This window comes from Rhincodon typus, chromosome 1 (genome assembly GCF_021869965.1).
Source record: "Rhincodon typus isolate 14 chromosome 1, sRhiTyp1.1, whole genome shotgun sequence".
In the NCBI taxonomy this organism is placed as follows: Eukaryota; Metazoa; Chordata; class Chondrichthyes; order Orectolobiformes; family Rhincodontidae; genus Rhincodon; species Rhincodon typus.
This window is the reverse complement of record NC_063332.1, coordinates 150946644-150964083: the sequence shown is the minus strand read 5'-3', so window position 1 is coordinate 150964083 and position 17440 is coordinate 150946644. Positions and strand designations below refer to the sequence as shown.

Here is a 17440-nt window from a genome sequence, read left to right as displayed (position 1 = left end):
TTATCTGCTTTCCGGAGGGACAACTCTCTCCGTGACTCCCTTGTCCGCTCCACACTCCCCTCCAGCTCCACCACACCCGGCACTTTTCCCTGCAACCGCAGGAAGTGCTACACCTGCCCCCATACCTCCTCCCTCACCCCCATCCCAGGCCCCAAGAAGACTTTCCACATCAAGCAGATGTTCACCTGCACATCTGCCAATGTGGTATACTGCATCCGCTGTACCCGGTGTGGCTTCCTCTACATCGGGGAAACCAAGCGGAGACTCGGGGACCGCTTTGCAGAACACTTACGCTCGGTTCGCAACAAACAACTGCACCTCCCAGTCGCGAACCATTTCAACTCCCCCTCCCATTCCTCAGACGACATGTCCATCCTGGGCCTCCTGCAGTGCCACAACGATGCCACCCGAAGGTTGCAGGAACAGCAACTCATATTCCGCTTGGGAACCCTGCAGCCCAATGGTATCAATGTGGATTTCACAAGTTTCAAAATCTCCCCTCCCCCCACCGCATCCCAAAACCAGTCCAACTCGTCCCTGCCTCCCTAACCTGTTCTTCCTCCCACCTATCCCCTCCTCCCACCTCAAGCCGCACCTCCATCTCCTACCGACCAACCTCATCCCGCCCCCTTGACCTGTCCGTCCTCCCTGGACTGACCTATCCCCTTCCTAACTCCCTACCTACACTCACCTTTCCTGGCTCCATCCCCGCCTCTTCGACCTGTTTGTTTCCTCTCCACCTATCCTCTCCTCTATCCCTCTTCTATCCGCCTCCCACTCTCTCCCTATTTATTTCAAAACCCCCTTCCCCTCCCCCTTTTCTGATGAAGGGTCTAGGCCCGAAACGTCAGCCTCTCTGCTCCTATGATGCTGCTTGGCCTGCTGTGTTCATCCAGCCCTGCACCTTGTTGTCTCGGATTCTCCAGCATCTGCAGTTCCTACTATCTCTCATTCCTTTCCTTGGTTACTGCCTTCATTTCACTCATGTACATTCTTTTGCATTTGAATGTGAGAAAGAATAAAGGCTTTATTTATTGTTAATTCAAACATCAGCCATTATTGCTGCCTGTCTACCAACTGCAATCCCTTGGCGCTCAATAAGAGTTCTTATTAAAGAAAGTAGTGCGTTTTTAGATTCCTCTAAGAAAATAATCTAAAAACTTCATTGATATTTCAGTTTCTAATGCTCTTAATTACCTGTTTAACCATTTTGAATTCAGTATAGGTTTCCCCAGGCTGATTACTTAAATTCTGGAATCTTTGCCTATTTGCCTCAGGCACAAACTCATGCGGCAATAGTTTTGAAAAGTACAAAAATAAAAAGACACATTGGTCTGTACTGGTCTGCATTCTTGTTAAGTGAGCAGGCAAAAATCTAGCAGCTGGAATATAATGTAAAATTATTCACTCTGGCAGGAAGAATAACAAAGCAGAGCATTAGTTAAAAGGTAAATGGCTGCAGAATTCTGATGCGCAGAGGACTTCAGGTGCTCTCATTCATGAGTCACAAAAAGCTTGGATGCAAGTACATATGCAAGCGATTAAGGCGGCAAATGAAACGTTAACTGTTGTTTTGACAGGAATTGAACATAAGTAAGAATATTATACTGTTGTAAAATGTAAGGAGGGAATTGCCCTGGAAGTCCTCAATGTTGACTGCGGACCCCATGATGTCTCATGGCTTCAGGTTAAACATGGGCAAGAAAACCTCCTGCCGATTACCAAATACCATCCTCCTTCGGCTGATGAATCAGTACTCTACGTTGATCAATACTTAGAGGATGCACTGAGGGTGGGGGATTTCAAGTTCCACCACCAAGAGTGGCTTGGCAGCAGCGTTACTGATACAAATGGTCAGGACCTAAAGAATGTGGTTTGCAGATTAGGTCTGCAGCAGGTGGTGAGGGATCCAATAAGAGAAAGTACCAAAGTATCAAAGTACCAAAGTATCAAGATTTTCTGAAGAAGGGTCTAGGCCCGAAACGTCAGCTTTCCTGCTCCTCTGATGCTGCTTGGCCTGCTGTGTTCATCCAGCTTTGCACCTTGTTATCTCAGATTCTCCAGCATCTGCAGTTCCTACTATCTCAGAGAAAGTAAATACTTGATCTCATCCTTACCAATCTGCCAGCTGCAAATGCATCTGTCCGTGACAGTATTGGAAAGAGTGACCTTTGCACAGTCCTTGTGGAGACAAAGTCCCGCTTTCACATTGAGAATACTCTCCATCATGCACTTTCACCATGCTTAGAACAGATCAAGCAACTCAAGACTGGGCATACATGATGCGCAGTGGGCCATCAACAGCAGAATTGTACTCCAGCACAATCTGTAACCTCATGACCCAGCGTATACCCCAATCAACCAATACCATCAAGTCAAGGGATCAACCCTGGTTTAGTGGACAGTGCAGGACAGCATGCATATCTAAAAATGTCAATCTGGTGAAGCTACTGAATAGGACTACTTGCATGCTAAATGGCATAAGCAGCAAGTGATAGACAGAGCTAAGAAATCCCAAAACCGACAAATCAGATCTAAGCTCTGCAATTCTGCAGTCATGAATGGTGGTGGCCAATTAAATAGCTCACTGGAGGAGGAGGCTTCACAAATATCCCCACCCTCAATGGTAGAAGAGCCAAAACACAGCGCAAAAGATAAGGCTAAAGCATTCACAGCAATCTTCAGCCAGAAGTGCCAAATGGATGATCCATCTCAGCCCCTTCCAGTGGTGACCAGCATCAGATTCCAGCTAACTCAACTCACTCCACACGATAGCAAGAAATGGTTGCAGGCACTGAATGTTGCAAAGGCTATGGGCCCTGATAATATTCCAGCAATAGTACTCAAGACTTGTGCTCCAGAACCTGCCGCTCCCGTAGTCAAGATCTTCTGGTACAGTTACAACACAGGCATCCACCCAACAATGTGAAAAATTGCCCAGGAAAGTCCAAGCACAAAAAGTAAGACAAATCCAACCTGACCAATTACCACCCAGTCTACTTCAATCATAAAGTGATGGAAGGGATTATCAGCAGTGCTATCAAGTAGGAAGTGAAGCAGTCCACTGTTAAATGTGATAAGATAAGGACAATAACCAGGCTTGGGCTGACAAGTGGCAAGTAACTTTCACACCATATAAATGCCAGGCAATGACCAATCCCAGAAGAAATAATCTAACTACCACCCCTTGACATGCACTTTACTATCACTGAATCCCCTGCTATCCTGTCCTGGGAGTTACCATTGACCAGAAACTCAACTGGACTCACCACATGAAACAGTGGCTACAAGAACAGGTCTGAGGCTAGGAATACTGTAGTGAGTAGCTCATCTCCTGAATCCCCAAAGCCTGCCCACAATCTACAAGCCCGGGGTTTGATGGAATTCAGTCCACTTGCCTGGATGCAGCCCCAACAACACTCAAGAAGCTTAACACCATCCAGGACAAAGCAACTGCTTGATTGGCACCACAAGCATCCACTACCAATGCTCGGTAGCAGCAGTGTGTATTATCTACAAGATGCACTGCAGAAGTTCACCAAAGATCCTTAGACAGTATCTTCCAAACCTACCGCCACTTCCATCTAGAAGGATAAGGGCAGCAGATATGTGGGAACACCACCGCCACCTGCAAATTCTCTTCCAATCCACCCACCATACTGACTTGGAAGTGTATCACCATTCCTTCCTGTTGTTGGGTCAAAATCCTGGAATTCCCTCCCACCATCTCAAGAGCAACTAGGGATGGGCAATAAATTCTGGCCAGCCAGCAATGCGCACATCCCACAAGTGAAAATAAATACAGGGCATTAGTGAGACCACATCTCAAATGCTGCATGCAGATGTGATCTGCTGTTTGAAAGAAAGATGTAAATGCGTTTGAGATGGTTCAGGGGAGGTGTACTAAATTAATACTTAGAATGGGTGTCGTGGCTTCACCAAGGAAAGATTAGACAAGTCAAGCTTGCTTTCATAATAATGTAAAAGCGTTATGAGTAGTTTGATTTTTCTAAAATTGAGTGGTTTTGACAAGGTGAATGTGGAAAGGATGTTTACTCTTGTTCATGAGGTGGGGTCACAGTTTCAAAATTCAGGGTCACCCTTTTAGGACAGAGATGAGTGGAACTTTTTCTCCTATCATTGTTGAGAGACTTTGGAACACTGCCTCAGAAGGCAGTGGAAATGGGGTCACTGAATATTTTTGAGATAGATTCCCATCTGGCAAGGGAATCAGGGATAGATGGAAATATAACATTTGAAAGACAAACAGATCAACCATGAACTTATTGAACAGTGGAGCTATCCTGAAAGACTAAATGACCTTCTACTTGTAATTCATATGATCATGTGTGAAATAGTAGGCTCCTGAGCAAGTGAAATGGAAAAGACAAGGCCACAGCGCATGGAGAAATGAGCAAAGAACCTGCTCTTAGGCAGGTCTCTAATAAGATAAAATATAATAAACATTTAAAAATGAGGTTTATCACAGAGATATTTGACATTCAACAAATAAAGTAACTCTTTCATAGAAAATGAAGCTATTTAGTCATAATTATGAACTTAGTACTTCAACATAAATTAAGCTGCAACCCAGTCAGTTTGATAACATTTTCAAAGGTTTTGCAATGACATTAAGAACGGAAGAGTGGAAGCTCTCATCAGTTCACTGATTTTCAACCAATTACAATCTGGGGGGGGACATCAACAGTGTATCGTCTGGACAAGCGTATCATCACCGGCAGCTACTTCTGAATTTCAGCATTTGATTGGATATGTACAGAGTCTGGAAGTTGGTGTAGATTTCAGAGGAGTAATGAAGACAAATGCTGACAGCTTCACAATCATTACTACTGCAAAACACAGGCCACTGCAGATTGCATCTTACTGCAACAGTCGATAGAAGACAGCAATCCTTCAGCTGCGTTTGAGGCTCAAGATGTGTTAGCCCAACAGAACACGAAAGCTGTACAGAAATTTTATTTGCCTAGTATTAAAAAAAACTTAGAGAATTTACCATTTTAAAGAAGAGCAGGGAAGGTATGCGTGGGTCCTGGCTAATATTTATCTCTCAATCAACATCACAGAAGAAATAGATTATCTGCTCATTATCATATTGATGTTTGGAGTTTGTGTGCAAAATATACACTGCATTTCCTACATTTACAACATTGGCTGTGTATGCATTAAGTTCTCTGGTGATCATCGAAAGCACTATACATATGCATGTCTTATTTTTCTTTCAATTAGTCTACTAGCCAAGTTAGATCACTTCACATAAAAAAACTTCATATTTATACACTGCAATGAATCAAAGTCTCAGTCAAATGAAAAACCAGTTGTCTGTATAATGACACCGCAGTTTGCATTTATGCACCACACTTAACATGGTAAAAATATCAAAGCACATCACCGAAGGGTTATCAAACAGAATGAGGTGCTACCACAAAGGATCTAACTGAGCAGATGTTCAAAAGGTTGGTCTGAGGGGTAGGAAGCCAAATTGAATTTGATCAGAAGGCACACTGATCCCATGTCCTACATTCCATGTAGAAACGACACCAACTTCATGCTGCCTATTGATTTTAATTTTGGCTGACATTTCCTACAACAGTAACTACACTTCAAAAGTGCTTCTTCTGCTATTAATGTTTTAAGACATCTGGTGATCATGAAAAGTGCTATATAAATGCATGTTTTTCTTTCTGTAAATATGGTGACCATAACAGTCAGTAAAACAGCCCCCTCCAACCTGCTGTATTTCTCTATGTGACATTCACAGTGCCTTTGGTATCCTACCTAAGTGCTCATCCTTCACTCTTTGTACGAATTTAGGAAGCTCAGCCAGTTATTTGGCCACAAGTGAGGGACAGGAAGATGGCTTGTTTGTCCACATCCAGACTTTATACATAAATTTTCTGATTGCTATCATTGGATAGCAAACAAAACAAGAGGATGGATTTGAGATCAATTATAATTCATTCCCCCATCAGCACCACCTCTGCCTTGCCCAAGATCAGTAAGCTCAAAGAAGTCAGATTTAAGACAGTTCTGGTCCCTTAACAGTACATTAGGAAACGTGGTGAGTGACTGGGAGAATGGAAATAAAATTTTCTCAGCTGCCAAAATGTTAGTAGGCACGTATTTTTCACATCAAAAAATATTCAATTAATGCCGATGTTGGTAAATGATTCAGTGTGGTATTTTGTTTCAAATTAGTTCCATTAATTTTAAATTCAAGCTATTCGCTGGTGAAGGATTGTATGCTTATCTAAAAAAAACTTTGTGATAAACTAATTTTCAACAGTGTTTATAAACTTCACAAGGTTATCATTCAAAATCTGTTAAGGAAATCTTTTTAACAAAAAACATAAGAAACCAATTACATTCTATAACAGTTCAATTTTGCTGGTTCATATAAAAGTTTGTGAATACAGAAATTATTTTCATTAGAAACCTGAACTTAACCTGAGAAAGTTAAACACATATCCCAACTGCACCCAAGACAGTGGCTCTGCTGAATAATTTTCTTTACAGATGTGCTGCAATTAGAGAGTTTTTCTGAATATTGTTTCTGAATACTGCAGTTACACATTGCAAAGTCAGTAAGTTCATGTATAATGAACCACATGGAAATATCAATGGTATAAGTTCCCAGACTCCTGGGTAAAAGTCTTAATACCTCAGTGCTTCCAAACAAATAAGGTTATGCTGCCACCAGGGCCCAGAAATTTAGCCAGGCAGAAATCATTTCTTGGGTGCTAAGCAAATGATCAAATTCACAAAATGTCACAGCAAGCAGACATACATTTTCAGTTGGAAATATGATACCCAGCATATTAGATGTAAGGAGTGCACATCAGCAACATTTAAACTGCTTCAGTCGGGAACGTTACTTCATGGCTCACACCACAGCCCTGTAGAACTCTTCAGTTCAATGAGGATGATATCCAAACATCACAACGGAATGCTGTGAGCCTCACCATTCAGGTGTAGGTATTCTACTCTGCATATCAGGTCACCCAAATTTCTTGGCAGAGTCTTAATAATGTAGAATGGTTTCTGGTTCTCAGAACAGCATAGCTTATTTTGCGAGAAGCACAATTTGACAAACTATTGGAAGATTATCTCAGAGTACAATGGGACCTTGATCAGATGAACCAACAGGCTGACGAGTGGCAAATGGAGTTTAATTTAGATAAATGTGAAGTGTTACTTTTTGGTAAGGCAAACTAGGCAGGACAGGTAGGGCCCTGGGGAGTGTTGCTGAATAAAGAGACCTACAGATGCAGGTGCATAGTTCCTTGGAAGTGGAGTCACAGGTAGACATGGTGGTGAAGGTGGCATATAGCACACTCACCTTCATTGGTCAACGTATTGAGTATAGAAGTTGCAATGTCATGTTGCAGCTGTATAGAACATTGGTGAGGCCATTTTTAGAACTGCAAACGATTCTGGTCGCCCTTCTATAGGAAGGATGTTGTTAAACTTGAGAGTGCAGAAAAGATTTACAAGGATGTTGCTAGGATTGGAGGGTTTCGGTTATAGGGAGAGACTGAGTAGCCTGGGTCTTTTTCTCCCCTGGAGCAGTCAGATGCTGACAGGTTATCTTATGTAGGTTTATAAAATCAGGAGGGAATGGATAGGGGAAATAGCCAAGGTCTTTTTCCTAGGGTTGGGAGTCCAAAATTGGAGGGCAAAGGTTTAAGGTGAGAGGGGAGAGATTTAAAGATGACCTGAGGGGTAACTTTTTCACACAGAGGGTGGTGCATATCTAGAATGAGCTGCCAGAGGAAGTGGTGAAGGTGGGTACAATAATGACATTTAAAAAGCATCTGGATGGGTATATGAATGGGAAGGGTTTAGAGGGATATGGCCAAAGCTGGCAAATGGGTCTAGGTCAGATTGGGATGTCTAGTTGGCGCAGACAAGTTGGACCAAAGGGTTTGTTTCCATGCTGTATATCTCTACACTCTATTCATTTAGCTTCAATTGACTTCCTTTCTTCCTCTTCTTTTTATTTCCTATTTATAGCCTTTTAAGTCTTTGTGAGCTGAACTTAGTGGAAACACTTCAATATCAATATCCTTTCATTGCACAATATTCAGAATGTATTCTGCAAATTTATTACATAAACATGTCATTTTACATACCAGACAGATGGTCATGTTTCTGGATCTGTGACAGTGAAAAGAAAGCTTTTGTAGCAGAAGCAGGATTCCCCCTTCTTTCCCAGTTTTATTTTTGGTCCAAGTTATTAGCTCCAAGGTAAGCCGCATCATTATTAGTGCCAATCAGAATTTACACAAGCAGCCTTGGTAACTCTTTCACAATTGAAAATAACTCACTCAATAGTTATCAGCTCAACACCCTCAGGAATTTTCTTCTTCAATATCTCATTTGAGCAATTGTTTGGATAGCTACTTCAAGTAATTGAGCATAAAAATTTTCTGGATACAAGCAAACCACTACTTCTTGCTAAACCAGACATAGTACACATCAACTTTCTTCAATCCAAATCACCCTTTCAGTGTTTCAGAGAAACAGTAAAATGAGAACAGGAGAGGGCCATTTGGTCCTTTGAGACTGCTTCGTCGTTCGTTGATTATGGCCGACCATCCAACTCCTGTTTCACCTTTTACCCCCTACCTTTTGATTCCTTTAGCCCCAAGTCTTAAATCCAACTCTTTCTTGAGATCATATAATGTTTGCCTTCACTGCCTTCTGCAATAGCAAATTCCACATGCTCATCACTCTTTGGGTGAAGAAATTTCTCCTCTGTCCTAAATAGTTTACCCTATATCCTTAGATTGTTCTAATCTCATCTTGCCAAATACTGAGAATGCCACAAAGCTGAAATTTACTTCCAGATTATCTTTTCTTGAAGTCTGTCCTTCACGTCCAAATGTAGTGATCTGGCAATTGAGTCAAGCTTAGATGAACGTCACAAATTTTCCAGCTTTGGTCCAAGTTAATTTTTCCCATTCTTGGGATTTGGGTGCCACTATTCCTCAATTGTAATTTCCCTTAAGGTTTTTGAATGACTGTACGCCCCATAGGAATGATATCCCCACACAGTTGTTAGGAAGGGAGTTCCTGGATTTGAGTCTTCAACGGAAGTTTTAAAAAAAAAAGAGAAGTGGATCATAATCTGAATGTAAAACTTTTCAGGTGTACAGGGAAAAGGCAGGGACTGGCATTAAGTGAATATCGCCTTCAAGGGTCCAGTGTAATATGCAGAAATGCCTCCTCTTCAGTGCTGCAACCACTGTTCACAGCATGTGACAGTAAAATACAGAACACAGGGATGTAGACTCACAGAAACAAGTGGATATCACTCCATAGAAAAGCTGTGAAAATGAAAAACACCCAAAAGCATTATTTATTAGGTGGATGGAACAAATATGCATGTAACGAAAAGTTGGCCATGAACCAGCTGCTGTGTTCCAGCCCCTCTCAAGGTCATACTTTTATTGCTCATAATGTTTATTACTCAGTTATTGGAAAAAATTCTCATGGGTAAGACCTATATGCATTTAGAAGCAAATGGACTCACTGACTCACTGTATTTTACTGGTTTTGTGCATGGGAGATCATTCCTCACTAACTTCGAGATTTTTTGAGGTGATGAAGATAAGATAATTGATGACAAGAAAAGCAAGTGATGTTGTCTACATGGATTTCAATAAAGCCTTTGACAAGGTCCCTCGTGGAAGACTCGTACAAAAGATGAAGTCACATGGTATCAGGGATGAGCTGGCAAGATGGATACAGAATTGGCTAATCGTAGAAGACAGAAGTTAGGGGTGGAAGGATGCTTTTCGGAATGGAGGGTTGTGATTAGTGGTGTTCCACAGGGGTCAGTGCTGGGACCTCTACTGTTCGTGGACTACATAAATGATTTGGAAGAAAACCTGGCTGGTCTAATTAGGAAGTTTGCAGATGATACAAAGATTGGTGGAGTTGCAGATAGTGAGAAGGATTGTCAGAGGATACAGCAGGACATAGATCATTTGGAGGCATGGGCAGAAAAATGGCAGATAAAATTTAATCCAGATAAAATGTGAGATGATGCATTTTGGAAGGTCAAGTACGTGGAAAGTATACAGAGCATGGCAGAACCTACAGGAGTATTGATATGCAGAGGGATCTTGATGTGCAGGTCCACAGATCACTGAAGGTGGCAGCACAGCTAGGTAAGGTTAGCTAAAAAAAAAAAGCCTATGGCATGCTTGCCTTCATTGTAAGGGGCATTGAGCATAAAGGATAGGCAAGTTATGTTGCAGCTTTACAGAACTTTAGTTAGGCCACACTTGGAATATTGTGTACAGTTCTGGTCACCACACTACCAGAAGGAATGTGGATGCTTTGGACAGGGTACAGTAAAGGTTTACCAGGATGTTACCTCTGAACCACCTATCCTGCCATTGGATTTCGAGGTTTTTATACATTTTGCCGTTTCTATCATTATGATATTTCTCTAGGAATTTGACATGCCTATTCTATATTGTCCATATCTGACACATACAAAGTGAAGTTAAATAGTGATGCCCTGTAGTCCATGGTCTTGAGGTCTTTGTCATCAAACACTGTTCTCTAGAATACCAAAGATGTGCTGGTAGCCTGGAGACAATGTTGAATTTCACAGTTTGCATCTGTCCTCATTGGAAGACAGCTCTGAAGGTGTGAATATCAATCTACTGCAGTAGCACCCCCATGGATCTTGGGTGGTTGAGTGTTGCACAGTGTATGCAAGCTAATGGAAGACCTTTATCTTCTAGATCTTCAGCCTAAGGTCCAGTCACCAATGATAGTTTAGAGCTCAGCCTCAACATATGTGCACACAAGTACTATCTCTGTGACAGAGGTTGAGCTGGCTTTAGTTCTGGACTGAAGGTGACACAGTTTGAACAGTTGTCTCTTGTCCAGCAGAGAAGGTCCACTTCAACAGGAGACTTCATGAACATGACGTGCACTGTTCCAGCGAGAAAAATCAAGGAGAGCGTTGATGCAATGACACAACCTTGTTTGACCAACAACCCACCATCCCCACCCCAACATTGCACATATCTGGTCTGCGGTGGATCCAATTAAAAGAAATGCAGCTTGCATGCCAGCACCTAGCAAGTGGAAAGTTTTCCTGACAATTGTGAACTAGTACTGTCCTTAATGAAAGCCATTCTTTTCATAGTTCTCTATGGGATAAGTCCTTGGGTGCTTGGGCTGTAGAAGGACTTGACAGTGCTGAAGAATCCACGTATGCTTTTGGGGAATATGGTAACGGAGAGAGTGCACCTACTAGTTGATCTGCTCCTGTAAAAGCAGCAAAACCTCACTGCTGCCACAACAGCAGGCTGCAGGCTGCACAAATGGTTCAATCGCCAAGCCCCTCCATCTCTTCCCACACCCACAAGGTTGACTATATTTGTACTTAAAGTGCACTCACCCCATCCCCAAACAAAAAGTAGTGGCTGGCTCCTACTCGTTTCTTGTAGTCTTTCCCTCAGCAAAATCATCAAGCTGCTGTCTTTTGAGTCACATGTCAAGCTTGTTCCCAGTGGCAACAGTGGTAGTCACAGCTCCTCCACAATTATCTTGTGGTTTCTGCACCACTTTTAACCCCCGCCTTTGGTCTCACTTTATATCCCTGTTCCCCATCTGCATGCTCGTCATCTCTGCATTTGAAGAGCTGTGGTTCAAAAACCCACGTCAAACAAGCAATCATAGTATTCATTAGCCAGATTTTCAGTAAACTGGAGCACAAGTAGCCAACAGCTGCAAAATGTGTCTGGTAGTTATTCAGGACATTTTAGATCCTACTTGAATGGAATTTAGTTTTAGGTTATTTTAATTTATGTGATCTGCTGTACTTTTTTGCTGGTCAAGTACATCTGACACCTGGATTGATGGTGTCAATACCTTGCCACAGAGGGCTGTGGAGGCCAGGTTATTGAGTGAAATTAAGACAGAGATAGATAGCTTCTTGATTAGTAAGGGGATTAAGGGTTACAGGTAGAAGGCGGGAGAATAGAGTTAAGAAACACATTAGCCATGATCAAATGGCAGAACAGACTCAACAGGCCAAATGGTTTAATTCTGCTCTTACATCTTATGGTGATCATTGATTCAGAAAATCAATTTTGCAAGGCAGCTGCAAGAAGGGAAATAGATTTGATCCTCAATAAAGGACAAAGTTCAGACAATGACAACGTGTTGAGCATAAAAATCCAATTTTAGTAATACTTGCTAGAAAACAAATCATATGAGAGAGAACTTTATAGCCATCCAATGAATGGATGCCTCAAGTATCAAAATAAAAATGCAAAGCTCTGATAAATTTTTGTCAGTCCCAATCAATGAAGGGTTCTTGGTTATGTGACAAGTTTCAAAACCACCACAGTAGACACATACAGAATTAATGATTGCTATAATAGCTTCAAGTTTAATTGGGTTCATTAGTCTCTTTCCACAATCCAAAAGTAAACTTTACATGTTGGCATGCCCTGGGCAAAAGGCAGCTTATGTAATTACTTACAAGTTGGTGCAATTAAACTTCTATATTTTGGCCCCTGGTGTACCAGCCATCTGGTTAACTTACACCATTTAAAAATGCAGCCATTCTTTGAAAAAAAGGATAGACTAAGTAATTACACATCAGTCAGCCTAAACTCCATGAAGAGTAAAATTATTGAAAACTGTATGAATTGTAGAGACTATATGAACTACAGAAAGTCATGGATTAATCAAGGATAGTCAGCATAGACTTAATCAGGACCATCGCTGACCAGATTGCACTTTTGAGGTAACAAGGAAGGTCATGTGGGCAGCATCTGATGTAGCTTACATTGATTTTAAACAAGGCCTTTGACTAGATTACAGAGCTGAATGAACCACAAAGTAAAAGTCTATGAAATCTAAGGGAAAGTGGCAAATTTAATTCAAAATTGCTTTAATGACAGAAAGCAAAGGGCAACAATTGACTGATGTTTTCTTTTCATGATTGATAGGCTGTTACCAGTGGGGTTACACAGACTTGTACTTGGTCCCTTGATTTTTAAAGATCAAGGAAGTGTCTCAAATCCAGCTATTCACAAGCTGGAGTTCTGAAAGTTGGACACCTTTTTGTATCAATTTTAGTTGAGTAGCATTTCAAAAATATTACTCAACGATTCAGCTAGGAGCTGCACTAGGGCAATGTAGTGCCTGACTAAATATTTGCTTCACAACTTGCTATAACCTCTGCTTCAAGCAACACTTGACCCCATCCAATCAGGCTCAACCCAAACAACGCAGAGTCTGGCCATCTTGCCTGAAATCCAGTAACATCTAGAAACTAGCATGACCTTGGTCCCAAGGTTGTGGGATTAGAGGGTTTGTACATATCAAAGACTTTGGCCTGAGTAGAGGGCCTATGAGCCTGCATAATTACAAAAATTTGGCTGTGTGGTTGATCATGAGGGCAAAAAGTTGTAGATTGACAGAAGATATCAATGGTCAGGTGACCAAAAGGTCATGGATGGAATTCAAATCAATCATTCTAAAGAAGAGTCAAACTGGACTCAAAACATTAACTCTGCTTCTTTCTCCACAGAGGCTGCCAGACCTGCAGAGTTTTCCTGTACTTTTTGTTTTGTCTCCATAAATCACCACAGCTGGTAACGAGACTGAATTAGTGCTGTTGGCTTTATTCTGCACCACGTTCTAATCATCTATCCAACTGAGCTAACTGACCCCGCAAGGAAAAGGGAAATGCAATAGTGAGATACTGAGATGACACAGAATGAAGCTGGAGGAACACAGCAGGCCAGGCAGCATCAGAGGAGCAGGAAAGTTGACGTTTTGGGTCAGAACCCTTCTTCAGATACTGAGAAGTGTAAGGAGCAAAGAAATCTTGGAGCACATGCTCATAGATGCCTGCCTTCTTAAACCCATTACATACATCCGCTGATATTATTTTATTAGCCAAGGCAGTGGTGGTGCAGTAGGTTAGTAATCCTGCAACCTCAGGCTAAAGTTCTGGGGGTGTGCATTCAAATCCACACATTTAGTAAGGTCCTAGATTAAAGAAACAGGGATTTTTAAAAATACAGATTATTCAAAAAATTGAAGATATCCATATTGTTTAAATATGTATTTGTGTCTTCCTCTACCTTTTAAAGCAGGGTTATTGCCGATTTGAACAAAGCTACTTGACCCCTAGTGAAATGCTGCAGTACATTGTGCTCAACACACACTGTAAGGGTTATGGCTGAAAAGCTGTGAAACTGGCAAGGTTAATTTACAGCAGCAGAAAGGGTTGGAATCAACATTTTTATAAATAAAAATAACCATTAAATAACCAGAAAAGCAATGTGCAACTCCTGTCAGTGCACATCCAGGCACAAACAGTGCACTCATCTTGTAGTTACCACAAATTTACTTGAATTATGTATTTATTTTTGGCAGAACTGAATAAGCATCTCACCATTCAAGAATGATTAATGATGCTTCATTTGTTATTTGTCACAAACCTATATCCTCTACATGCAACACAGTGGCAGGATCAGTTTATACACTTGACATGTGAGCACAGATCACCATTATACTAGAAGATGCTTATAAATGGCCAACATTGATGAAGAATGCAAAACATTTTGACTTAGTTAACCTCAGAATGGACCAGAAATTGCTGGGATTATAAAGAAACATGGACAGAGCCTCATTATTAATGCACAAAAAACACAGCAATTTGCAGAGTACAGGAGGTACACCACGAATTTTGATTCTCTGCAGATTGCTTGATAATTTGTGTTGCTCTGCTGGTCTCGCTTAAGCTGATGGAATCCCAACTCCCTGTGAACCTCCCTATTGACATTAATGACAATCGTAAAATTGCTGGGTTTACAAAGTTAGTACTAATTATTCCAACCATAGCACATAAGGCATGGTAATTAACATCATTGGAGACTGTTAATAACCTGATTTATGGTCCTGATGTGACAGTCAACCTTGGAGGCGCAGAAAGAGAAACAGTAAAGCTGTGGATTCTTCCTGCAGAAGGTAGAAAATTGTTCTGGTGAATGTAATTTCACTAACTTCCCCTCTCCCTCCTATCATCTGATTTATAGCTATTACAGGAATGTTTGCTGTATCCTCTATAGTGATCACAGATGCAAAATGTGTTTTGTTTGAATCTGCATTTTCTATGTCATCTATTAACTCCCCAGAGGACCAAGACTTACTTTACACTTCTTATAACACCTGTACCAAATCTTGATATCATTCTTACATTTGAACTAGCTTTTTCTCGAAAAGGGGAGTCAGATCATACAGCACGGAAACAGACTCTGCGGTCCAACTTGTCCATGCCGATCAGGTAGCTAAGGTTTTCTCTTAAAGTTACCTCAACCTATAAAAAGCAGAGATATGTGGAAGCTTTTCCAGTGATTATTCTGCATACTCAAGGGAGATCCAGACTTTGCCCCCCACAGGAAGAGTGTATCTCCCTGAATAGTTACAAATCATTGACTTTGCACTAAATGAACAAAGGAGAGTCTGAAGGATTACTGGACTAGCAACATTAACTATGCTTTCTCTCTGCAGATGCCACAAGACCTGCGGAGTTTTCCAGTAACTTCTGTTTTTGTTTCTAATTTTGCACTACCTGTATATGGGTGTTACATTATTCAAAATACCAAGCACCTATAACATGTGAGATTCCATTCATCCAATCATCATTAAATTCTACTTATGACATTTGATTAGTAAATTAACACCAGACAACACAGATGACAAACTGCTGTGTCTTTAATCTCGTTTTGAAAGGATACCTAATCCTTAATTTGCTAGAACATTTCATGTGCTATTACCCCAATGCAAAGGCTTAATGTCTCAGAGTGGCATATCTGGCTATCTTCTCATGTGAATGGAACGTTATGATTTCAATGAAGTTTTTCTTTATTTATTATTATTTCTTTATTTATTATACTTGCTTTAAAATATCCCATCAAAATTTTTGCCACTGCCTCTCTACTGATCTATCCCTTAGGCTAGTATGCTAGTTCACTTCAGCAAGGTCAACTTCCATGCCCACTAGTTGCCCTTATTTAGGTTTAAAATACTATTCTTAAACGCAATCTAATTTTCAAACTGGATGTAAATTCAAAATCATATTGTATCACTGTTACCTATTGGTGCCTTTAATCTGAAATTAATTAGTATTGTGCAATACTAACGTGTGAAAAGATTAAGTCTAATTAATATAGCCTGCTCTCTAGGTGATTTCAGACGTACTACTCAGAAACTCTCTCAAAAATATTCTATGAACAACTCATCAGGCTACTACCGTCAATCTGATTTTACCAGTTTACATGTAGATTAAAATCACCCAAGATTATTGCAGTCTGTCTGTCACAAGAACTCATTACTTTTCCCACATTGTGGTTACTGTTTGGAGACCCCCAAACCCACTCCACTCCCTCCCCTATCCCTGTAACCCTGCATTTCACATGACTAATTCACCTAACCTGCACATCTTTAAACTGTGAGTGGAAATTGGAGCACGTGGAAGAAACCCACACAGACACAGGGAGAACGTATAAACTCCACACAGACAGTCACCCAAGGGTGGAATCGAACCTAGGTCCCTGGCTGCAAGGCAGCAGTGCTAACCATGAACGGAAAAAGCAAATGAAACAAATACCTCCCCCCTCCTTGAACTCCATACTCACCAAACTCACAGGTTGCACTCAGTTTCTTTAACTGCATCTGCGGCCTTGGCTGCACTAAAGAACTCCATTCATAGCCAGCTGATCTGGACTTGAAGTAAACCAGATTCAACCAGTTACCTAATTAACTGTTCAGCTTTATCAGTGGGATATGTTTACCCTGTCAACGTCATAAGAAAGAAATAAACTGTCTATTTACACAGTACTTTTCTGTTGCTGCTAATTACAGACTAGGTTAGATTTTAAGAATGAAACTTAAGAACTTGAAACTAAAAAAGTACTTTTGTGAGTCCTTGCTCATTAGTCACTGAAAATGTTAACATTCATGTACTGCAAACAATTAAGGCCACAATGGCACATTGGCTTTTGTTACAAAAGGATTTCAGTATTGAAGTAAAGATGTCTCATTCCAACTATAGTGCATCTTAGTGAGACCACACCTGGAGTATTGTGTACAGCTTGGTTTGTCTTACCTTTAGAAACAGACTTGCCAGATGGGGAATACAATGTAGGTTCACAAAATTAATTCCTGGGATGAATGGATGTTCTAAGAGGAAAGAATAAATAGACTTGGTATATATTATCTGGAGTTTAGAAGAATGAGAGGTGATCTCAAACAGCCAGCAGAGCAAACCCTGGGGGCAAACAGATTCAGCGTTTCCTGTTAGAAGTCTGAACGGCAAAGCCCCAATCAAATTCAGTTTGAGAAGCAGCATGAGTGGTGTGCAGCAGTGTAA

At 41.0% G+C, this 17440-nt stretch overlaps 1 protein-coding gene across 1 annotated transcript in view; it reads right to left on the bottom strand.

The window, feature by feature from the left end:
* The window catches only part of inpp4b (inositol polyphosphate-4-phosphatase type II B), a 718933-nt gene extending 702139 nt beyond the window's left edge, over window positions 1-16794 (bottom strand). The window contains exon 1 of the mRNA XM_048597564.1: window positions 16707-16794. Within this exon, the coding sequence (XP_048453521.1) occupies window positions 16707-16743 (37 nt within the window). The 5' untranslated portion in view covers window positions 16744-16794. The remainder of the gene's footprint in view (window positions 1-16706) is intronic.
* Between the last annotated feature and the right edge of the window lie 646 nt (window positions 16795-17440).